The sequence below is a fragment of the Lynx canadensis genome, chromosome C1 (assembly GCF_007474595.2).
Source record: "Lynx canadensis isolate LIC74 chromosome C1, mLynCan4.pri.v2, whole genome shotgun sequence".
NCBI classification, from domain to species: Eukaryota; Metazoa; Chordata; class Mammalia; order Carnivora; family Felidae; genus Lynx; species Lynx canadensis.
This window is the reverse complement of record NC_044310.1, coordinates 79,825,034-79,851,279: the sequence shown is the minus strand read 5'-3', so window position 1 is coordinate 79,851,279 and position 26,246 is coordinate 79,825,034. Positions and strand designations below refer to the sequence as shown.

At 37.8% G+C, this 26,246-nt stretch overlaps 1 protein-coding gene and 1 non-coding gene across 2 annotated transcripts in view; one reads left to right on the top strand and one right to left on the bottom strand.

Moving 5' to 3' along the window:
- Window positions 1-26,005, bottom strand: part of ABCD3 (ATP binding cassette subfamily D member 3) — a 73,982-nt gene extending 47,977 nt beyond the window's left edge. The window contains exons 1-2 of the mRNA XM_030325235.2: window positions 25,826-26,005; window positions 2,285-2,321 (exon numbers count right to left, since the gene is read on the bottom strand). Of these exons, the coding sequence (XP_030181095.1) occupies window positions 2,285-2,321; window positions 25,826-25,935 (147 nt within the window). The 5' untranslated portion in view covers window positions 25,936-26,005. The remainder of the gene's footprint in view (window positions 1-2,284; window positions 2,322-25,825) is intronic.
- On the top strand, window positions 10,910-11,020 carry LOC115522589. The gene has a single exon (XR_003971486.1). It is a non-coding gene; the product is annotated as a U6 spliceosomal RNA (small nuclear RNA).
- Window positions 26,006-26,246: the final 241 nt, after the last annotated feature.

Genomic DNA, 26,246 nt, shown 5'->3' with positions numbered 1-26,246 from the left:
TAAATGAATCAATAAACTTATCAAGAATTGATGTTCTTAGAAAATTACTGTGGCCCTTAATAAAGAAATATGAACCTGATTTTGCTATAGTTGGATATGGTCATAGCCAAATAAACCATAACCAAAAACAAGCAAACAAATAAAGATTAAGAGATGCTGGAGTAACCTCCTTGGTCCTAATTACATAGTCAATAATATCAGCAATTCTGAAGAACAATGAGAAGGCCAATTTAAATTACTGAAAATGGGGCACCTGGGTGGTCCAGGTCATGATCTCATGGGTCATGGGTTTGAGCCCCACATCAGGCTCTGTGCTGACAGCTCAGAGCCTGGGGCCTGCTTTGGATTCTGTGTCTCCCTGTCTCTCTGCCCCTCCCCCACTTGAGCTCTCTGTATCTCTCTCAAAAATAAACAAGCATGAAAAAAAAATTTTAGGGCGCCTGGGTGGCTCAGTCAGTGAAGTATCTGACTTCGGCTCAGGTCATGATCTCACAGTTTGTGAGTTTGAGTCCCACGTCAGGCTCTTTGCTGACAGCTCAGCGCCTAGAGCCTGCTTCAGATTCTGTGTCTCCCTCTCTCTCTGCCCCTCCCCCGCTCATGCTCTGTCTCTCTCTCTCAAAAATAAATAAATATTAAAATAAATAAATAACTAAAATTTTAATTATGGAGAATGCCTTCTACCGGACTTATCGGACGTAAGAATTACATTCAAAATTACACTAACAGTACAGACATACTATAGTATAGACTAATAGCACATATCCAATAAGCTGCCATGTATAGAAATATTTATTTAAAATAAATCAACTAAGTTACCATATGATCCAGCAATTCCACTCCTAGGTATTTACTCAAAAGAAATGAAAACACAGGTTCACACAAAAATTTGCACATGAATGTTCATAGCAGCATTATTCCTTATAACCTAAAAATGAAAACAACCTAAATTTCCCTCAACTGATAAATGGATAAATAAAATGTGGTAAATCTATGCAACAGAATATTATTTGGCAATAAAAAGGAATGAAATACTGATACATGCAACAACACAAATGAACCTTGAAAATGTCATGCTAAATAAAAGAAGCAGTCATAACATACCACATATTATATGATTCTTTTTACATAAAATTTCTGAAATAGGCAAATCACAGAAATAGAAAATAGATTAGTGATTACTGGGGTCTAAAAGAAGAGGTTAATGAGGAGTGATTGTTAATGGGTATGGAATTTCTTTTTGGGGAGATGACAATTTCCTAAAATTAGTCCACACAACTCTGCGAATATACTGAACTGTATCCTTGAATGGATAAATCTTGTAGTCTATAAATTACATCTCAATAAAGCTGTTATTAAAGAAGAAATTCAACTGATGAATACAGATGTAGGGAATCTGCCAACAGAGTTGTTCAACAGAAAGTAACTGAAGGAAGGACGCCTGGGTGGCTCAATCAGTTAAGTGTCCAACTTGGGCTCAGGTCATGATCTTGCAGTTCATGAGTTTGAGCCCTGCATTGGGCTCTGTGCTGACAGCTCAAAGCCTGAAACCTGTTTCAGACTGTCTTTCCTTCTCTCTCTCTGCTCCTCCCCCGCTCACACTCTGTCTCTCTCTCAAAAATAAACAAACATTAAAATAATTTTTTTAAAGGATAAATGAAGGTTACAATCTACCAAAAACTCAATTCAATGTAAACAGCAGTTAGGAGCAAAGACATAAATGTAATTCTAGGCTGAATTTCAGCAATATGGCTTTCATATTAAGAGAGGTAATAGTGCTGATATATTCCATGCTAGTCAAGTGTTCTAGACTAAGAATAATGTCTACAGAAACTAATCAGTGTAGGTCCAGAAGAATGTATATGGAATTGAAAAAGATTGGAAACCATGACAGATAGATAGAAGATAGATAAACTATCTTCAAACAATATGAAAGTCTATTAGAGAAAACAGAGCAGGCTTGTCCTGTATGGCTACAGAAGACAAAATAGAATCAATCACTAACAGGGTAGAGGGGAAAATTAATCTCATTATGGGCTGGAACTAATACAGTAATGGCTGCCTCCTAGGTTTTACTACTCCTCATCATATGAACAGATTCAAGTAAATACTGGAAGTCACCTATCAAGGAATCTTATTTCAAAAAGAATTCCTATAATAAACAGTGGATTGAATAATAAGTTCCCTTCTAATTCAAATATCATATTATTTTATCCTAATTCAAATTTATGTAACAAAATAAATGAAATACATGAAATCCGAAAGAGTAGGTTATTTAAAATTTTACCTCATTGTTCTGTAATGGTGGTTTTCCATTTTTCTTACTGCAGAGGAAAAAAGAAAAGAGAAAGAGCTTTATTTGCAAACTGTTGCCATCATAAAAATTATTTTAAGACATCAGAAGAATATACCAAATTCTCCAAGTGAGTTCCTTCTCTTTCATATCACACAAAGATAGAACATATTAAATATAATACTCCAGCTGCCCCTTACTAAGTATTATTTAGAGAAAATGCTCAATATGTTAACTACTACTATATCAAGCATTGGATTATTAATTTTTAATACACACACACTCATTTTCCCATGGAGAGGCAGAGTCTATTTCTCCATCTTTGAATCAAGGTTTGGCCATGCAAACTGCTTCCACCAATGGGATATTAGCAAATTAACACAAGCGAGGGCTTGCAAACTATTTGTGCACTGGGCTCTCTTGCTGCTAGGAATCTTCTCCCAGCCATGTGAGCAATCCCAGGTTAGTGGCCTAAAGGAGGAAGGACCATGTGCCATTCCATATTACAAATAGAAAACTGACTTGGTACATAAGTGGCATGGTTCATGCTACTCAAAAGCAATTAATCTGGTAATTACATCTAGGTCTGACCACTAATTTAGGTTACCTCCCTAAACAACATAATAATCAGGCTTAGGTTCTTTTTGTAACACACTATCATAGAACCCTATAATTCTGTACAACACTGATCACATTTTAAATCTCATTTAATGGATAATTCCTCCCTATAAATCAGTTCCATGAGATCAGGAGCTACTGCAGGTTGGTCGCTCCAAAGTAGACATGAGGTGCTGTTTGGGGTACAAAATGTTTACTGGGGATCAATACCTATGAAAGGAAAGCAAGGAAAGCAAGTCTGGACAAAACTCAAACTGTGATGCAGGCCCAATAAAATTTCAACCAACCAGGCAGGAAACCCTGTAGCAAGTACTGTCCATAAGAGTGCTCTGTGAAAGGTTGAAAAGACCAGGTCTTTTTACCTTTTCCTTGTTCAGTCTACAAATGCATGCTGGTCCAGAAAGGTCAATCACTTGGGGAAGGTGACTCTGTAACAAAGGCAGACTCTAAGATGCAGGTAGAAGGGGTCACTTGGTTATCCAACTCCTTATAGCTGGACAGTAAGCCCTTATTTGAGGGGAATGTGGGTAGCATACCTCCGTGTCTACAGGGGGCATATATTGTTCAATCCTCTATGTTCAACACTTAGTGGGGCTCCAACAATCTAAAATGAACACTTTCAGTTATAAGATACCAGATCACTGAACAAGGCTAGCAAGCCAAACTTAACTACAGTTTAGTAAATGCTCTTATTCTAAGAGTGCTTGGGTTAATTATTTTTTCTATTTTCAATTGTATTACAGGATTGCTTTTCTGTTTTAAATTTTTTATGAGATTGTAAAACTGTTTTAGAAAATGCCTTTATATGTATGTTCAGGCAGGTGCAATTAATTATGAGCTCTCTTTTACAGGCTTTCTAAATTCCACTTTTTAAAACAATTCTTTAAGGGGTGTCTGGGTGGCTCAGTCGGTTGAGCATCCCATTCTTGATTTTGACTCAGGTCACGATCTCAGTTTTGTGAGTTCTAGCCTGGCGTCAGGCACTGACAGCATGGAGCCTGCTTGAGATTCTCCCCCTTTCTCTGCCCCTCCCCCACTCGCACTGTCTCCAAATAAATAAACTTTTAAAAAAAGAATTATTTAATGTTTTCCATGAAAGTTCTCAATATTGAAGACACTAGCTACATAAATATATGTAGATCATTTAGGATAAGTTAGAATTTTATGATAAATTTTATGATAAATTAGAATTTATTAGAATTAGTATGCCAGAATCCTAATTATTGAGTTACATATTTTCACTTGAAATGTCATGCTACAGCCTGGAGAGAAGTTAATTTACTTCCAAAACATGATCTACTTACCAGTAGGCAGATTCAATTCTAACAAATATTCAGTATTTACCTTTTCTTGATTTTTATCTTATGAAACTAAAAAAAGCTCTACGACAGTCATGTCTTCTACTCTTGTGTATTCTTTGGCTACCAAAAAGATCAACTAACCAGCTAAATTCATTAAAATAAAGGTCAACGTGTTCAAAATATATTGCTGATTTTTACACTAATGACAAGGTATCTGTAATAACTACAACAGTCATTAGTCAATAGTTGTCTTGTTACATTTCAGAGTACAACCAAATTCATTTAAAGATAATGTTACATAAATTTTTTATAAAAATAGCTATATTTTCCCAAACAAAAAAGTTAGTTAGGAAAGTGGCACTGTCTTATATTTCGGAAAATCTTATTCATGTCTGACTTAATAGAAGAAAACTGGGTTCTCATATCAGAGTCATTCTTTCTATTGTGATACAGATAGTTGTCAAATGGGAGTACTTCATAATTTTCATAACTATAATGTTACAGTGCAGTATGAAATCAATGAACCTCTTTGTACCCTATACAATAAAATCCATTGGTCTATAGTACATTACTTTTAGTGGATATTTTATCCATGCAAAATTTTGTAATATGCATTTGAGTTTTGGAAAATACTGATTCACTGAGTTGTGTAGCAGACCTTCCAAATGTAATATATTTTATTATGCAATATTTTAAAAATTATATTTGTTAATACTGCCACCAATCTCATCAGAAAAGTTTTTTTTTTTTAATTTTAGAGACAGAGGGTAAGTGCAAGTGGCAGAGGGGCAGAGGCAGAGAGAGAGAGAGAGAGAGAGAGAGAGAGAGAGAGAGAGAATCTTAACCAGGCTCCATGCTCAGCGTGGAGCCAGACACAGGGGCTCAATCCCTTGACCCTGGGATCATAACCTAAGCCAAAATCAAGAGTCAGATGCTCAAATGACTGAGCCACCCAGGCACCCTTGGCATCTGACTCTTCATTTTGGCTCAGGTCATGATCCCAGGGTTGTGGGATCAAGTGCAGCATCCAGCTCCACCTATGGCCAATTGATTTAAGACAAAGGTGCTAAGATAATTGAATGGGGAAAGAATAATCTTTTTTTATGTAAATTTTTTAATGTTTATTTATTTTTGAGAGAAAAAGAAAGAGAGATAGAACACAAGTAGGGGAGGGACAAAGAGGGAGACAAAGGCTCCAGGTTCTGAACTGTCAGCACAGAGCCCAACACAGGACTCAAACTCACAAACCACCAGATCATGACCTAAGCCAAAGTCAGATGCTTAACCAACTGAGCCACCCAGGTGCCCCAAGAACAATCTTTTTAACAAATGTACCAGATCAACTGGACAGCCATATGTAAAATAAATTAATCCTACCACTTATTGCACACCATATACAAAAAAGAATTGGAAGTGGAACACAGACCTAAATGTAAGAGCTAAAACTATGAAACTTCTAGAAGAAAACAGGAAAAAAACCTTAGTAACCCTGAGTTAAAACAAAGACTTCTTAGATAGGACACACAAAATACAAGCTGTACCAGAAAAAAAAAAAAAAAAAAAAAAAATCAATAACTTGGATTTCATCAAAATTTTAAATGTCTGTTCTTCAAAAGATAAAGAAAATATTTATAAAGCATATTTCCAGAAGCACCTGGATGGCTCAGTTAACCATGCAACTCTTGATTTCGGCTCATGTGTTGATCTCAGGCTACTAGTGCAGAGCCTGCTTGGGATTCTCTCTCTGCTCCTCCCCACCTCATGTGCTCTCTCTCAGAATAAATAAACTGAAAAACAAAACAAAACATATATCCCAGAAAAAGGCATATTCAGAATACATAATAATCTTAAGTCAAATAAGAAGACAATTCCTTTAAGATTTAAACAGACACTGTGCCAAGGAAAATGTATGGATGGAAAATAAACACATGAATAATGCTCAAACGTTCCCTTAGTTCTTAGAGAAATGCAAATTAAATCACAGTGAGACACCACTACACTCATCCACTAGAATGGCTCAGATTAAAAAGACTGATCATACCAAGAATTATCAAGGATGTGGAACAACTGGAATCTTCCTATATACTGTTGATGGGAATATAAAATGATACAATCACTTTGGAAAACAGTTTCTTAAAAAGTTAAACAGGGGCGCCTGGGTGGCTCAGCTGGTTGAGGGTCCGACTTTGGCTCAGGTCATGATCTCACGTTCTGTGAGTTCAAGGCCCGCGTTGGGCTCTGTGCTGACAGCTCAGAGCCTGGAGCCTGCTTCAGATTCTGTGTCTCCCTCTCTCTCTCCCCCCCCCCCCCCCGCTCATGCTCTGTCTCAAAAAAAAATGTTAAACATACACCTACCATACAACCTAGCCATTCCTATTTGCTCAAGAGAAATGAAAGCATACATCCATACATATACTCTACATAAATGTTCACAGCAGCTTTATTTTTAATGGTCAAAAACTGGAAACAATCCAAATGTCCATCAACAAGCAAGTGGTATATCCATAAAAGGTACTCAACAATTTAAAAAACAAACTATTGATACACACAACATGGATGAATCTCAACAGCAATATGCTGACAGAAAGTAGTTAGACAAAAAAGTATATAACGTATGATTCCACTTAGGAAATTCTAGAGCAACTAAAACCAATCTGTAGTTACAGAAGGCAGATTAGTGGTTGCTTCAAGCTAAGGGCAAGGAGGAGACTGACTACAAAGGGTCACAAGGAACTTTGGGATGATGGAAATGTTCGTTACCTTGATTACAATAATTATTTCAGAGGTGTTACATGCCAAAACTCATCAAGTTGTATATTTTAAATATCAGCAGTTTACTGTCTATCAATAATGTTTCAATAAAGCCATAAAAAAAAATACTAACAGATACCTAGGAAAGATTCTTTCCTAAGAACATAAGAGAATAGTGCATTTTGTTTGTTCTTTATTTTTGGAGAGGTGAGGGAGGGGGAAATGGAGTTAATTGTTCCTTAATACTGCTGGCAAAACATATAAAATTAACAGGCAGGAAGTTCCCTAAAGATGGGAAGAGACAACTAAAGACTAGGAAAAAGAAATTGTCAAGAATTAAAACAAAGAAGTTTTTAGATAAGAGCTTTCAAACTAAAAAAGGAAGAAAACAATTCTGAAAACCTTAATCAGAATTTATTTAACCAGAACAGTAATTTTGTCCCTAAAGCTTTTCTCACCTAGTTCATTCTTCCAGGCCAGTATTTCTCAGACTTGGGATAATGTATGAACCTCTTTTGAAGGAAAAAAAACAAATTCTTACAGATCCCACCATTGGCCTTAAATGAAACTGGTGCTTCCTTAAATATGTATAAGCATGAAATTAAGCATATACTACTTTTTTTCTTACAGTTCTTCTACAAATTTACCATTTAAATACAGGCAAAAATTTTAAGGTCAATAAAAATGGAATCAACATTCATTTAAAGTGATAGGTGAAATAATATTGCTACAATTCATTACCAGTGCTGGGGGTAAAAGAGTATAAAGAATTATTTATTCCAGTTAATGTCCAAGATTATTTTATATTATTTTTCTTTTGTAAACAATGAATTGGTTTTAAATCACTGCTTCATTAGTGTTGATGGAATAATCAATTTATTAGTATATTCCAAAATAAAATTCTAAAAATTAAATAATATTTAATGAATACTTCTAAACTTACTTTTCTACCCCAAATCTAGTCTTTCATCTTCTCATACTGAACCTGGGCCCTAACTCAGTGAATGTACCTTCATCTAAGCTACCACCCAAACCACAAACTTGGGAATTATTCTTAAGTATTCTCCCTTTCTCATACTCTTCATATCCAATCGCTCTCTTATGCTCTTCATTTCATCTGTACTTCCAGGACTTCAATTCAGGCCATCAAAATTTCTCACATGAAGTACTATACTCTTCCTACCTACTTTCTAAATGTTTCCTTATCATCTCTAAGCTCTTTCAATTCATTTCCATAGCCACATCAAATTGTGTGTGTGTGTGTGTGTGTGCGTGTGCGCGCGCGCGCGTGTGTGTGTGCGTGCGCATACATGGCATACACCCAAATGAGGTTAATTAGGGCCCGAAGGTGAAGACCTGAACATAGGCGGTGGCTATCAGAATGGAAAGAAAGATAGGGAAACTGCTAGAAATGACAGAGTGAGGGAATAGATCAGAGCTGGGACTACAGCCAACCCTTAACAATACAGGTTTGAACTGTGCGGGACCACTTACACACAGATTTTTTACAGTATGAGACTGTAAATGCATTTTTCTCTTATGATTTTCTGAGTAATAGTTTCTTTTCTCTAGCTTACTTCACTATAAGAATACAGTACATAATGCATATAATATACTAAATATGTGTTCATCAATATTTATGTTATCAGTAAGGCTTCTTCTGGTCAGTTAATAATAGGCTATTAGTAGTTAAATTTGGGGGAAGTCCAAAATTATACACAGATTGTCAAATGCGTGGGAGTTCAGTACTCCTAATCCCTACATTGTTCAAGGTTCGAATGAATATGGAAAAAAGTGGAGAAGAACATAGACTTTAAAAACTGTGTAAAGATAGAGGAAATAGTAGAAACCATCAGTTCCAAACTGATGCCATGAAAGGCAAAGATCATTTTCCTCAGGTTTCACAAACAATTACACCGTGAGTGACTGGAGGACAGTGATTCTGTTAGCCATAAAAAAAAATAACGGTAGAAAAAGCATTCAGAGGGGCGCCTGGGTGGCTCAGTCGGTCAAGCATCCAACTTCAGCTGAGGTCATGATCTCTCAGTTCCTGAGTTCATGCCTTGCGTCAGGCTGTGTGTTGACAGCTTAGAGCCTGGAACCTGGTTCGGATTCTGTATCTCCCTCTCTCTCTCTGCTCCTCCTACGCTCATGCCCCAGAGTCTGTCTCCACCCCCCCTTCTCTCTCTGTCAAAAATAAATAAACATTAAAAAAAAAAAAAAGAAAAAGCAGTTAGGGAAATAAGTGGACTCACTGTAAACATGTTCGATTTCAAGTCCCCATAAGATAACTATATGGAATTGTCCAGAAGACAATTTTTAAAAATTTTACATTTGAAGTTCAAGAGTAGAGTTATTGATTTGAAAGGCATTGTTAACATGACAATAATGTGGACACATAATGATATGACTCCTCTGGGAAACAAAAATATGGACTCTGAAATGTCAGTTTTGCGTTTATTAAAATGCTGTACTAAAAATTTTAGACTGGGGCGCCTGGGTGGCTCAGTTGGTTGAGCATCCGACTTCGGCTCAGGTCATGATCTCACGGTTTAAGTTCAGGCCCCGCATGGGGCTTTGTGCTGACAGCTCAGAGCCTGGAACCTGCTTCAGATTCTGTGCCTCCCTCTCTCTCAGCCCCTCCCCTGCTCATGCTCTGTCTCTCCCTGTGTCTCAATAATAAATAAACATTAAAAAAAAAAATTTTAGACTGTGCTCTTAAGGAATTTGGTTTAAGTTGAACCTGAACGATACCTGAATGATAATGCTTCCAGGTACTATAAAAAGCAAACTTTCCTCTTAAAAGAGAAGTATGTTTACTATAAGCCTCAAAACTATTCCTACAAGTAATTTTAGTTTTTTTAAGTTTATTTATTTATTTATTTATTTTGAGAGAGTGAGAGAGACAGAGCACATGAGTAGGGGGAGAGGCAGAGAGAGAGAATCCCAAGCAGGTTCCAAACTGTCAGCACAGAGCCCAACACAGGGCTTGAACCCACAAACTGTGAGATCATGACCTAAGCCAAAGTCAAGAGCTGGACTGTTTAACCAACTGAGCCACCTAGGCACAACCCTGTAAGTAATTTGAAATAAAATGTCCAGACCATAATCAAAGTAACCAAGAACACAGCAAACGGACTCCATAAACAGGAGCCAGAAGAAATTAAAGAAAACAGGAGACCCAAAAAGATTTCCGACGTTGGAACTGCCAAACACATCCTAAAAGACAATGCAGACTGTCTTTAAAAAATTTTTTTTAACGTTTTTTATTTTATTTTTGAGAGAGACAGAGACAGAGTGAGAGCTGGAGAGGGGCAAAGAGAGAGGGAGACAGAGAATCTGAAACAGGCTCCAGACTCTGAGCTGTCAGCACAGAGCCTGACATGGGGCTCAAATCCACGAACTGTGAGATCATGACCTGAGCTGAAGTTGGCTGCTTAACCGACTGAGCCACCCAGCCTCCCCCAGACTGTACATAAAGAAATACACAAAGGGGCGCCTGGGTGGCTCAGTTGGTTAAGTGTCCGACTTCGGCTCAGGTCATGATCTCACAGTTTGTGGTTCAAGCCCCGCGTTGGGCTCTGTGCTGACAGCTCAGAGCCTGGAGCCTACTTCAGGTTCTGTGTCTCCCTCTCTCTCTGCCCCTCCCCTGCTCATGCTCTGTCTCTCTGTCTCAAAAATAAATAAAAACATTAAAAAAAAAAAAAAGAAATACACAAAATAAAACAAAGATATCTACCAAACCAAGTAAATTATAAAAAGCAACACAAACCTAAGAGAACCAAATGACATTTAAAAAAATAACACAGAAACAAATGAAATTAAATATTTAATAGTTTTAGCAGATTTCACACAGCTGAAGAGACTAGTTAATAATCTCGAGGCTAAATCAGAATTTACTATCCAGAGTGTAATAAAAAGTAAACAAAAAAAAATGGAAAACAAGAGAGTGCTCACGTGAGCAGCACATGTACTAAAATTGGAATAATACTGAGAAGGAAGATCAGCATGGTCCCCACGCTAGGATGAAACACAAATTTATGAAGTGTTTTAAAAGAAAAAAAAAAAAGTAAGAGACTGTGGTTATAACAAGACTATCTTAGTTGGTGTCCGGGAAGAATAAAGAAAGAGAACAAGGTATATGGCTGAGAATATTCCAAAATGGAAGATGAACCAATCCACAAAGTCAAAAAGGCCCTGGGAATCCTAAGCAGGGTAGATAAAAACATCCACACCTAACCAAATCATATTGAGCTCCGGAAAAGTCAAAGATAAAGATAAATCCCTAAAAGTTAGAGCTAGAGGAGAAAAAGACCCATTACCATCAAAGGGGCAACAGTTATAAACTGATAGCTGACTTCTCAATATTAATAATGGAAATCAGAAGATGGTGGAATCAAATCTTCAGTGGAAAGACAATCACTGCCAATCAAGAATTAAATATTCTAGGGGCACCTGGGTGGCTCAGTTGGTTAAGCATTTGACTCTTGGTGTAGGCTCAGGTCATGATCTCACAGTTTGTGGGATCAAGCCCTACATCAGGCTCTTCGCTGACAATGCAGAGCCTGCTTGGGATTCTCCCTCTCTGCCCCTCCCCTACTTGTGCTGTCTTTCTCTCTCCCAAAATAAATAAAGAATTAAATATTCAGGGGAAAAACACTTCCACGAATGAAAGCAAATAAAGATATTATCTGACAAAATGCATAAAGTTCATTATCAGTAGATTTGTACTAAAGATCATATTGCTGGTGGCGGGGAGAATGATTCTAGTTGGAAGGTGCAGATTGCAAAAATGAATGAAGACTAAACAGTAGTAAATATAACTCTAAATGAAAATTACATAAAACAATAATAATGTCTTTTAGTACTTTAAAAAAAAGAAAAACAACACCACACCAAACGCATATAAATCAGGAGGAAACTAAGAGGAGCCACTGCTCTAAAGTCATTTTACTGCTTACAAGGATGATAAAGTATTATTAATGTTTAACCTTGAAAATTTTAATATATGTTAAAATTTCTAGGGTCACCAGTAAAAGAAAAAATTAAAATAAAGAATAATTTCCAAACTACTAGAAGGAATAAAAATAAAATAATGAAAAAAGAAATACTAACTACAAAGCAATTGTGCTGTTAATCAATAACACAAAGAACAAATAGAAGAAAAATTTCCAAATGTCCTGAAATTCTGGTAAATTAAATATGAGACATATTCTTTGTGTTCCTCCTAAAAAGGAGGAATCTGTTTTCTCATCCTTGATTCTGGGCCGAGCTTATGACTTGCTCTAACCAAAAGAATGTGGCAAAAACCTTTCTTTTACTTTTGCCTCTTGGAATATTGACCTGAGACTACCACATGAGGAAACTGGTCAAGCCTACTGGATAATAAAAAGTTACTTAGATGAGAACCAAGGCACCTACTACCCAAGCCACCAGCCAGCAACATCAGCCAGAAAGAAGTAAAGCCATCTTGAATCTTCCTGTGCAGCCAATCCTCTAGTTGAATGCAGCCTCACAAGCAAACCCAGACAAAACGAGCCACCCACAGAATTGTGGCAAAAAGCCATTCAGTTGTGGGGTGGTTTTTTATGCAACAATAGATAACTGACATAAATAAAGAGATACACTTGGGAAAAGTCATGGGTCAACAAAATAAAAATATTTTTGAAATGTTTAATAGACATATCAAATACATTTACAAAATGGTAAAGTTTATACATCAAAAAACCTGTGTGCTGCAACGCAAGCAGTGCTTAGAGAAGACTTTATAACCTTAACTGCACACTCTAGGGAAAACAAAGTCTGGAAATTCGTATCTCTCAGAACATTAGAAAAATAAAATTAACTGAAGAAAGTGTAAAGAATAAAAGAATACAGAAAGGAAAACAATAATGAAGTAAGAAACAGACACTAAATAGAGGTAAAGCAAAACTGAAAGCTGGATTTTTTTTTTAAACTTCACACATTTTACAAACTTATGGCAAGACTAATCAAAAAAAAAAAAAAAAGGCAATCATACACTGATCCAGATTAGAAGCAATCTTCATCAAAATCCCAACATGCTGCTCTTAAAATTTATATAGAAGTAATACATAGTGGAAAGAGTTGATAACTGAGGCACATTTTATATTTCATTTATAAGATCCACTACATTCATAAAATAGAGTTCTACCAAAGCATCTGTAAAATAGCATTAAATATTTACTTGTGGTAAATCAATAGGTTCATAATGACACTTAAGAACAACTCATTGGTCACCTTCAGAGAACAAGGGAACTGACGGATTATTTTGAAAACTGGTAAATTAAGAAGCATGTATCTATCCTACCTTTCCTAGTTGAATTGTACCACTGGGTAACCAAATAGTAAAGAAAAGTTTCTTATTATGGAAGCATTCCACCTTACAAATAAAGAATGACAATTCAAATATCACCATATTACAAGCCATAATAAATGCACTGATCAAGGCATCAGGCAACGATGGCTGCTAAAAATCACAAAAATAAACAACCAGACACTACATACATCTTGATGGAGAGTATCCCTCAACACCTAGAAGTATTCTTGTCCAAAAAAATAAAAAATAAACAAAATCTAAACTTTGATGAAGCTTTTAGATCCAACTACTAATTTACAGGAAATACAGAGAATGAAGAAAAATGTTTGCAATCAGTGCAATCTACAAACTGTAAGAAAGGGGCAAGACAAAAAGCAAGCAGGACATGTAGATTAAGAGAGACAAGAAAACACACAACAATGCTTAGGAATGCACCTTTGGACAATAAAATTAAAAAAGAGACGTACAGATGCAATTACTATAGAAGTCAGGATAGCAATTATATAGCAAGGGAGAGGAATGGGCTGTGATTGGAAGGGGCACATGGAAGCCTTCTGGAGTGGCTGGCAAAGATTTATTTCTAGACCTGTGTGTAGTTACAAGGGTGTTTATCTTAAAAGCAAAAAGTCATTAAGTAATGTATGTGTTTTTATGCAGTTTTCTTTATCTGTAGGGTAATATACAATAAAAAGACATTAGAAATCTTAGACTATTTCGTGATTGCAGTATTTTAGTATCAACATTTCCCATAAAATTTTAACAATTAATTTTGCATTGAACCTCAGACTTTTTTTTTAACTCCTGAGTGACTACTGACTGACTATTCTTTTGAATCTAAGCCCACCTGAAGGATTTGATAAAAATGCTTTATTCTGTCTTTTACCTTCCACATGGCTAATTCAAACTGAAACACTCTCATAATCAGGTACCATTTTTACCTGACTCATCACTGGTAAAACGAAGATAGTAAAACAACTATCCCAAAAGACCATTTGTAAGGAATAAATGTAAAATACTTAGAACAATGCTGAAAATATGGTAAGTGCTCAATAAATAGTTAATAGTCATACCTCCAGCTTCATGTCTTCACAGTCTGTTCTCAAATCATAACTCCATTAACTCCATGCCCTTGCTCATGCTGTTTTCCCCACACAGAAGACATTCTACCCCTCCCCCCCCCCCCCACCCATTAGCAAAACACTAAAATCTCTTAAAGTCAGACTCAAATGTGAAGTCTCCCAGGGTAACAACAGACACCAAATTAGCTGAATATGCTTTGATGAGCTTTATTTTCAATTTTATACTAATTTAATTGCATTCATTCAAAGCTGTTAATCTAGCAAAAGGATTACTAATGCATGTTTCTAAACAAACAAAAAAAACACTTAAGGGCCCCTGGGTGGCTCAGTCGGTTAAGCCTCAGACTTTTGGCTCAGGTCATGATCTCATGATTCATGAGTTCAAGCCCCGTGTCGGGCTCTGTCCTGACAGCTCAGCCAGAGCCTAGAGCCTGCTTCAGATTCCGTGTCTCCCTCTCTCTGCCTATACCCCACTTGCATGCTCTCTCTCTCTCAAAAATAAACATTTTATATAATAAATAAAAATAAACCATTTTTAAACACACTCACTATGGTTGTACTTAAGAAGACTTCAAATGCTCTTACTATGTACATTAGTTCCCACTGAAGAGCACAACCATCACTTAGTAAAAGAATTTTATCCTTGCATTTATGCAAGGCTGGATCATTGACATAAATGCCTAAAACAAAAGTGATTTCTTCATAAAAAGACTGTCATAATGAGAGCAATGTTCTTAAGCAAGGGCCTGATGTGAAATTTTTTGTAGAAATGACTAGAAATGCCATTTTTAAACAACTCTAACATTCCATGCAAATCACTGCAAAAGAAATAACAATAGAGAAATACAGTACCCATTTTTATAAAATTCAATTTGGCATATATAATTGCAAAGAAAACTGTAAAGAGCCTATCTTTCTTCTTCATAATTCCAGCTTGTATTTTATTGTAATAGATTAGAAGGTAATGATATTCTTCAGGTCATGGATGAGAGTGACAATGATCGGGGGCGGGGGGGGGGGTGGAATTACAATTTATCCAAATGGACAACATGGTATCAGTTATCAGAAATGGTAAATTCTAAGAACAAGCACAAGTTCACCAAAAAGTCATGTGGAACCAAATTCATTCCCTTCTCTGAAGGGATCATGAAAATTCTGTAACCTTTGTTTACTATGCTACAAAGCATTTGACGATGGCCCAAATCAGGAGTTCTCCACCTTTTCCACGCAAAAGAAACCAATGCCACATACAGCTCTAAGGTCTCATTTTCACAGCTCCATGACCAGAAAAGAAAGACCCTCCAGCAGTAACAACTTAAAGGACTTTAACTGGCCCAGTATGGATTAGATTCCTTGCCCTACTGTCAAGAGTGCCAGGTCATTACTGGAAGGAAAGGTGTGAAAAGTGCTCGGTAAGTTGAAGATGAGAACCAATCCAACACCCAAAGAGTATCAATTAAAGAAAGGTTACAGAGGTATAAATCCACTGTTCTATACTTGGTCCTATCCAATAACTTAAATTTATTGAGAAAATATACAGAAGGAATATTAATTAAATGAGCAGGATCAAAAAGAAAAAATTTAGAGTAAGTGGTATGTCCAAAGATAAGCATAAATACCTGCACCCAGTTTTAATTAAAAAAAAAAAAATCAAATACAACAACAGGTTAAGGAAGGCAAATGGAGGGAAAACAACTGTGTAAAGCTAAATATGAGTGAAGAGCATTGATGACTGTCACAAAAATAAATGTAATTCCCCTGATTTTAACAAAGCTTAGGATCACTAAGGAGATAACAAGCCATTCCACTCTGTGTCAGTCAGACCACACTTAAAATAATAAACTGAGTTTTAGACTTCTTCTTTAAGAGGTGGAGAAATGAGTATCATATTCAGAAAGCAGCAACGGAAAAAATACAGAGGCCTAGTAACTTAAATACCTTCCAAACTCTGAGAGTAAATGATTCTATCAATTCAAAAAGGCTTCTTGAGATTTTCAGGGGCACCTTTGAGGAAATTTTTAGGAAGGCTCGACAGTTTTTGAGAACCCAATAGTGGCATGAACTAAGAAAAGTTCATAAGCTTTAATTGTATAATCGCATTTCTGGCAATTTATTCCAAGGAAATAATTCTGCAGAAACAGAAATGTTTACCTGCAAATATATCTAGTATTATCTAGAAAAATTACAGAAGCAAACTAGATGCCCAAAATAAATTATGATACAGTCACAGGAAAGAGTATTTATGTACTTCTTTAAAATTATAGTTATGAAGTTAATGATGAAACATAGGGAAGATGTCTACATGTTAAATGAAAACAGCAAAACACATACATTATAATTATGTAAAACTATATACATATAAATGAGAAATAAGAGGTAATAAAAACAATATGTATGTTATAGTGATGACATTATGGACAATTTAATTTTTTTAATTGTCTTTAATGTTTCCACTGTATTGTTCCACTGTATTGTAATTGTGAAAAACAGATTATAAAACAATAATACCATTTTTATAAATTTCTAAGACTTGTTTTACCAATGCATATAAAAGGGGTCAGCTCCTAAATGGCTCATAATATACTTAAAAAGACAACATTCATAGCAAGAAAAATTTGTTATTTAAGATAAAAGTAACCACAGCCCTAAGAAATGAGCATCTCAGAAACAGAGTCATTCAACAATTTTTATCTGAGAGCCTACTATATGCCAGACATAGTTCTAGCCACTGAGGTTGTATCAATAAACAAAACAGACAAAAATTGCTGCCCTCATGGAGCTTACATCCTAAAGGCAGAGACATATAATAAACAAGATAAATATGTAAAATAAATATCACATTTTGACTGATAAGGAAAAGCTGGGAAAGTGGACAGTGTGTGTATCAACAATGCTTTTGTAAACTGAATGGCATTGGAAGGTCTCCCTGAGAAGTTATCTGAAGAAAGACTGAAAAAGGGGAGGGAGTTAGCAGTGTGGTACCTGGGGAAGAGCATATCAGGCAAGGCAACAGCAAGTACAAAAAGCCTTGAAAACGAATGCCTGGCCAGTGATGCTAATGTGCCAGAAACTGAGAAGTGTAATTAATTAAAGAGTTTGTACTCAGTCCCTGCCCAATAGACCCCAGACAGCTCTACTGTTCTGAGAACACTGCTTCTGGACTTGACCTGCATTAGTTGGTTTCAGTACACAGATGCTTTTCTTGGCAAATTCCTTCAGGTCTTTCGCTTAACCACCATCTTTTTATTCTGAGGTTCTAAATGGGGCCTAAAAACTCCATTCATAGTTCATCCCAAGAGTCTTATGCAGCTCCAGCCCCTCACCTGACTCATACTTGAACTTTGCAAAACATTTAGTGGGCCTGTCAAACTGAGCAAAGGGAAGCCAGCCCCTTCTAGAGCTTGATTTGAAAGGAACAGATCTCAGGAAGGAAAGAAAGCTGAATTTGAAGTATGCAGGAAAGCTGTAAAGTTAGTAGGGAGGGAGTACAGGGAGTAGAAGCTAGAGATATGAGAATATCCAAAAGGTACAGAGAAGATCTAGCAACAGGCCACATGGCTGAGGCTCAGGGAAAAATAGTCAACAAACTTAAAACAGTGGAAATATCAAAGGAATTTATAAATAAAAGAATGTCTCCATTTTAAGCTGTTCACTATGCTAAGATATAATTCCTGCCACCACTCCCAAATTTTCAATAAAACTCTACCACAATTACCTGCTTTGTGGCTTATGCTTTATAGGAATCAAGGCAGATACTAAAAAGACAGGTTCAAGAGACAAGATGAAAAAATAAAAAAGAGAGACCATGTAAATGGGATCTAAAACAGCTTTTGCAAAGTGAAGGAAACTATCAACAAAACAAAAAGGCAGCCTGCTGAATGGGAGAAGATACTTGCAAATGATATATCTGATAATATCCAAAATATATATATAAAAAAAAAAAACAACTCAACAACCAAAAAAAAAAAAAAAATTAAAAAAAAAAGACAAAAAACAAATAATCCAATTAAAAATGGGCAGAGGATCTGAATAGACATTTTTCCAAAGAAGACATACAAATGGCCAACAGACACATGAAAAGATGATCAATATCACTAATCAGGCAAATGCAAATCAAAACCACAAAGAGGGGCGCCTGGGTGGCTCAGTCAGTTGAGTGTCCAACTCTTGATTTTGGCTCAGGTCGTGGTCTCACAATTTATGTGTTCCGGTCCACATCTGGCTCTGTGCTGGGGGTGTGGAGCCTGCTTGGGGTTCCTTCTTTCTCTCTCAAAATAGATGGATAAACATTTAAAACAAACAAAAAACAACAACAAACCACAATGAAATACCACCTTGTACCTGTCACTATGGCTAAAATCAAAACAACAAAAAATAACAAGTGTTGTCAAGGATGTGGAGAAAAGGGAACCCTCAAGCATTGTTGGTAGAATGTAAACTGGTATAACCACTGTGGAAAACAGTATGGAGGTTCCTCAAAATATTAGAAATAGAAATACCATATGATCCATTAATTCCACTACTGAGTATTTACCCAACAAAAACAAAAACACTAACTCAAAAATATACATGCAGGACGCTGGGGTGGCTCAGTTGGGTAAGCGTCCAACTCGGCTCAGGTCATGATCTTGTGGTTTGCGGGTTCAAGCCCCACGTCCAGTTCAGAGCTTGGAGCCTGCTTCAGATTCTGTCTCCCTCTCTCTCTGCCCCTCCCCTACTTGCGCTCTCTCTCAAAAATAAACATTAAAAAAAAAAAAAAGGATACATGCACCCCTATGTTTATTGCAGCATTATTTACAACAGCCAGATATGAACACAACCTAAGCACCCACTGATAGATGAATGGATAAAGTTGTGGTAAACACACACACACACACACACACACACACACACACACACACGAGTATTACTCAGCCATAAAAAAGGAGATTTTACCATTTGAGACAAAATGGATGCACTCAGACAACAGTATGCTAAGTGAAATAAATCAGGGAAAGACAAAAACCATATGATTTTACTTATATGTGGGATCCCCAAAAAAACCACACAAATAAACAAAAAGCAGAAACAGACTCATACACAGAGAGATCTGATGGTAGCCAGAGGGATACGGGTGGAGTGCGGGGGATGGGTAAAATGGGTGAAGGGGAGTGGAAAGTATAGGCTTCCAGTTATGGGATGAATAAGTCACAGGGATAAAAGGTACAGCACAGGGAATATAGTCAATGGTATTGTAACAGCATTGTACTGTGACAGTAGCTACACTTGTGATGCAAAGCATAACTAATAAACTTGTAAAATCACTATGTTGTAAAACAGTAACTAATGTAACACTGTATGTCAACTATACTTAGAGTTAAAATATATATATGTATATGTGTATACGTATATGACATATACATATTAGAGGTGCCTGGCTGGTTCAGTTGGAAGAGCATGCAACTTTTGATCTCAGAGTCATGGGTTTGAGCCCCTCATTGGGCATAGAGATTAATTACAAATAAGGCCTTTAAAAAAAATAAATTAAAAAAAAATGAAAATATATATTTTAAAATTAAAAAAATAAATAATAAAATAAAACAGAGCAGAGACAAAAAAGTGAAATAAGGTGTAATTAAGAAAAACACAATCTCCCTGAAACTCCTGAAAAATATTTGGGGGAGGAAACAGTGTTCCCACCATCTATATAGACTGGGCTCTGAAAAGGATAAAGGATCACTCTATAACCTGGTTTACTTAGCTATACCCTGATAGCTGACAACTAGTTCACACCCAGTCAAGCAATTAAAAATGCCTCACCTTTTGCACATGTGAAGCTGGAGAGATTCCCAGCCAGGCTTGCAGATGTCAGATCTCACTGTGCTCCCAGCCTAATGACCTTTTGCAGAAGCCCCTCAATAAAATGGTTTGATCCAAAGGAAAAGGTATGCTAAATTCATGCTTCAGAAAGTTAAAAGAATCATTATTTAGATCATCCAGAGTTGCTGAATGATACTTCACGAAAAGGGTGACTCTAACCTAAACCTTAAAGGATAAGAGCTGAAAAACAGAAAATATAGAGATATTCCAAGGATGGTTAATATGAATAAAGCTTCAAAACCTAGAATGAGTGTGGCCTGTTCAGAGAACAGTGCAAAATTGCCTATTTGGAACACAGAGTACTCATTGGCAGGCAATGGCAGATAAGATTAGCCAGGTAAGGTGAGACCAGGTGAGGGAGGGCTCTGAAATTCAGGATGAGAAATCTGAACTTGACAAGCATTCATGGGAAGGGAAAGAAACTGCTTTGTTCTGTTTTTGTTTTTCGTGGGTTTTTTTTGTTTGTTTGTTTGTTTTAAGATCATAAAATACTACAGCAGTGCAGACTGGTGTCTCTGTCTGCCCTCTAAAATTGGCTTATAATTTCCCACTCATGTAATTTCTACTCATGTTTTTACTGGTCCTACATCTCCAACTGTCTATCAGACAATTACACTTAAAAATTCTTCAACTACCCTATGTAATTTGTGTACCCCATAAAACACTTAATTGTCTATCCTGTAACATATGCAAACTAGGAATTTAAGAATGACACAGTACATGCCCTCAAGAGACTCAATATGATGCAGGCAGAAGCCAAGAAAACAAACTACTACAATACAGAGTGCAGAATGCTAACTACTAAAGTCAAGAAATGCTTAGAGTATCATTAGAGCAAAGGACAACATCAATTTGGAAATCAGGAAAAGACAGAAAACACCTAAGAGAAAGTGTTAACTGGACTGAGTTTTGAAAGAAAATAAACACCAAAGGGTAGGGGAGAAGTAGTGGGGATGACAGTTATTGCAATCAAACTGCAAAGGCTGAGCAAACTCTCCTACTCAGAACTGCTATTCCATTTGGCTGGATGAGGATAAGAAGCAGTACGAAAGAACCAGATCATGAACACGATTTTCTCATGATAAGAACTTTGCATTTTAGAGGGGCACCTAGGTGGCTCAGTTGGTTAAGCGTCCAACTTCATTTTTTTTTAATTTTTTTAATGTTTTATTTATTTTTGAGACAGAAAGAGACAGAGCATGAATGGGGGAGGGTCAGAGAGAGAGGGAGACACAGAATCTGAAACAGGCTCCAGGCTCAGAGCTGTCAGCACAGAGCCTGACGCGGGGCTCGAACTCACGGACCGTGAGATCATGACCTGAGCCGAAGTCGGACGCTTAACCGACTGAGCCACCCAGGTGCCTCTTAAGCGTCCAACTTCAGCTCAGGCCATGATCTCACAATTCGTGGGTTCGAGCCCCAAGTCTGGCTCTGCACTGACCACATGGAGCCTGCTTGGGATTCTCTCTCTCCCTCTGCCTCTCACCCACTCGTTTTCTTTCTCTCTTTCTCTTTCTCTCTCTCTCTCTCAAAATAAACATCAAAAAAAAATTTTTTTTAATTTTAAAAAAGAATTTTGTATTTTAGAAGAGCCAAAAGACTTTAATGAAGGAATAACATGATCATATTTGTGTTTCTTAAAAAGAGTTCTGGTGGCAGTGGAAGCTGGATTAAAAAGGAACCACAAAGCATCTTCATATCACAAAATGCAACAAAAATCTGATAAAGGCTGCTATTAACGTTCAATTTATCTGCAGTTATCCATTCCTACCCCCTTTCTGGGCTTAGCTCATATTCTTCATAAAACCTTCCCTAACTTTTCTCAAACACATTAATCTCCCCTTTCTCAGAACTTCTAAGGCATATCTGTCTGTACAATGCATTCTGTAACCACCTTACATTTTTAACTAACTTGCATTTAAATTTCTTCTCCCTAACAAAAATGTATCCTTTCTAAGATGTCATATATTTTTTGAAGTTTATTTATTTAGTTTGAGAGAGAAAGAGAGAGTGCAAGCAGGGGAGGGGCGGAGAGAAAGGGAGAGACAGAATCCCAAGCAGGCTCCACACTGTCAGCACAGAGTCTGACACCGGACTTGAACTCACAAACCATGGGATCATGACCTGCATCAAAATCAAGAGTCAGATGCTTAACTGACTGAGCCATGCAGGCATCCCTGTCATACATTTTTTTAATGTGTGTGTAATACATACACACACACACACTCTCCATCCCACAACATTCTGAAACCCATTAACTTCCTTTCAACTGATTATGCGTTCTCCTTTATCCATAAATAAAGATTCCACTATTCCCCATAAATAATAAATAAAATGTATGACTAAGCAAAATTAAGGTGAAAAAAGTTAGTATACTGTAGTGAGGAATGAACACAAGGCAACTTTCTAGGAAGATGAAAATGTTCTCATTTATGATAGGGGTATGTTACACTGTTGTACTGCATTTACGTAAAAAATGTATAAGCAAGATTTATACTGTTCAATATATATATTTACCTAAAAATCTATAAAAATAAGGAGTGGGAGGCAAGGGGCTATAGATGAAACATGAATGGCAGAATGTTGATGGTACTTCTTCAGTGAAGTGTATATATAGGTAGTTATTCTGCCTACTTTGAAAAAACTGCATTAACAAAACTAAAAAATAACTCAGGAAATTAAATTACTTGTTCTCCTAATGTTTGGAATAATGTGACATTATAACTTTTAAAGTGGCTTTTCTAGCTCTATTACCTATTTGATTCTAAGGGATATCTTCTAAGACAAACTTATTATTAAAAGCACACAGATGAGGGGCGCCTGGGTGGCTCAGTCGGTTGGGTGTCCGACTTCCGCTCAGGTCATGACCTCGCGGTCCCTGAGTTCGAGCCCCGCATCGGGCTCTGGGCTGACAGCTCGGAGCCTGGAACCTGTTTCAGATTCTGTGTCTCCCTCTCTCTCTGACCCTCCTCTGCTCATACTCTGTCTCTCTCTGTCTCAAAAATAAATAAATGTTAAAAAAAAAAAATTTTTTTTTAATAAAAAAAAATAAAAGCACAGATGAAAAAAGGTCAAGCAGCCACAGGTTCCTTAATTAAGCACCAGATAGGAAAATTAATTAGCCCTGTTACAAACGATGCCCGAAAAGCCAGTAAAATATAAAGGCAGAATTTTCTAATCTTCTAATCTTCAAACTGTGCAGCCAAAGATAGCATGTGAAAGATCTCCAAAAGTTTCTGGAAATATAACATCTACAAAAACAGACTCAATGCCATTCTTAATGGTTTTAAAGTAATTCACTTACTTTATCTCAGTAATTTAAACATCATGCTTATCTGCTCTTAATTTGCATTCTCCTCCCACAAAATATTTAATGTGGAAAATAAAGATTTTCCTTACTCATGCCAATACACAAGGTTAACAATCTTCTGTTCAGTAAATTAACTGTTGCATAATTTAATCCCCCAAAAAGTTTACTAAGTTTCTCAAAAAAGATAGTTTTAACGCATTTTACAATAAAATGTAAACGATAAAAACACCTAAAATTCAGTAAAACCATTTCTATTGTATTGTTTTGCTACTATTTCCCAGGAGATTATATTTAAAACTTTCCTTACTCGGGGCCCCTGGGTGTCTCAGTCGGTTAATTGTCCCACTTCGGCTCAGGTCATGATCTCACTGCACGTGGGCTCAAGCCCCGCCTCAGGCTCTGTGCTGACAGCTCAGAGCCTGGAGCCTGTTTCTGATTCTGTGTCTCCCTCTGTCTCTCTCTCTCTCTCTCTCAAAAAATAAGTAAATGTAAAATAAAATAACATAACATAAAATAAAATAAAACTTTCCTTACTCAATAATCTATGGTCTTATAAATCAGGAGCCACCTAAACTGTAACTGTAAAGGACATGAAGAGATGCTGAGATGCTGATAATATTCTTATCTGGGTACAGATCTGAAGGCTGATTACATGCATGGGTGAGTTCTATCTGTAAAAATCTTGAAGCTCTCCACTTATGTGTACTTTTCTATATTACAGACAAACACATTACACATGTAATACTCTGATAAAACAAAGTAAGCCAGATCTGTTAGAGCTGTCCTCAAATCCCCTACCTGACACTAAAATACCTGTTCTATGCACTGAAACATTTCTCTAATAAAATTCAATGCTATTTTATAGCATTTAACATTTTGACATATTCCAGATAACAACTTCCATTTCAACTGGGAGCTCAGAAAGCATACAATCCAATAGAAAAAAAAAAACTGTTTATATTTTCCAGAATAAATCATTTTAAAAGCAAATTGAATAGAAGAAAAGTAAATTGGGGCTGTATTGTCTGGACAAAGATGCAGATCATTTTCAACTTTGTTAATCAAATTTAGAAAGGAAAAGAAAGACCATCACTTCAAACCTTAGTAAGATAGGGAAGACTTCTAGGAGAACGTTAGTAAACACTTCATGAAAGGAAGGTCACTTCTTAGTGATTTAGTCCTAAGTCTACTACTAGTCAGACATTTTAAGCAAAACAAAAACAAGAGGCAACAGTACCTGCCCAGGGAGATGAATGAAATAAAATACATGAGAGCGGTATGCCAAGATTTAACATGGAATATCCAATGAATGGCAAGAAAGCTTGGGAAGTAACCTTTCCTCATTCATTTGCTGAAGCCAAGCGTCTCCCAGCTAATAAAAAATTATGTCTGTAACCCCACAACAGTAACTCAATACTCGTTTCCTTCCTCTTATCTTACAATCGCCCAAAGTTAAAGCTAAACCTTAAGATTCTCTCGAGGAGAAAGCAGCGGAACATAATCAAAAAGGATCTGGATCCCCAGCTAAATCACACTTTGACCTTCCACCTCAAGAGCCAGGGGAGGGAAACTTGCTCTCCAAATACTACGGAACCACTTGAGCCTTTCCGGATGAAATGCCAGGGAGTTCACTGACCCACCTCCATGGGGAAACCACTTTACAAAAGCAATCTTGCCAAATGGACCCAGGATAGTTGGCAGGAACCATCATCACGACTTTCAACAGCAACTACTAAGGAATGGTGTCAAACCCCAGCCAAGCGACTGAGACAACAGCCTCCAGCCTGGCGAGTACAATCCTCAGTCTCAAATCATACATACAGGTCCACAAGGCAAACCCACGGTCTCTCAGGAAATGAGATGACAAAACTAGAACATACCCAGAAAGTTGGCACAGCAGGTGGGCTGGAGGCAACAGCCTCGCGGCCGGGGCACAAGAATGCCAGTGGGCGCTGGAGAAAGATTCACACTCCTGGAGGCAGTGAAAAGGCACAGAGAGCACTGGAAACGAGGCCCCGGGGCAGAGGCACAGGTTTGCTAGAGGGTGTGGGGAGTCACATCCCGGGGGCAGAGTGCGGGGCGCAGGGAACACTGGGGACAACGGCGTCGCAGGGAAACCCAGACACCCTGACATTGGAACCTGGCAGCAGCCGTGGCCGGCCTCTACGCTTGACCCCGCCGGGCAAAGGGACCCGCCACCCGGCGCCAGGAGAGAAGGGAGAGCGCGCGGGGCGCGCCCGCTCGGGCCCGGGAAGGCGGCGCGGCCAGGGGCCTTCTTACCCGTGCAGGCCGAGGGCGCGGCGCCTCTTGTGAAGCAGGCAGAGCAACAGGAGCGCGGCCCCGGCCAGCGTGGAGTTTCGCGCAGTCAAGTACTTGCTGAAGGCCGCCATAGCACCGCCAGTGCAAGCGAGCCGGGAACGGGGAAGCGGCGGCAGCGACGGCGGCGGCAGCGGATACCCTAGTGCAGGAAGCGCGGGGCAGACTGGGAGGAGAGGGGCGCGCGGAGGGAGGGCGGGGCCGGCCGCGCAGGACCGCCCCCTAGCGCGCGCCGCCGCGTCGTCCGCGCGCTGGAGCCCACCACTGACTTCAGCTCGGCGGGAGCACGCGCGGGCGCCACGGCGGCCGGAACAGTCCTGGGATGCTTTCTGCGCACGCGCGGACCCCAGCAGGGTCGCCGGGATTGCCGGCGCGGAGACGCTGT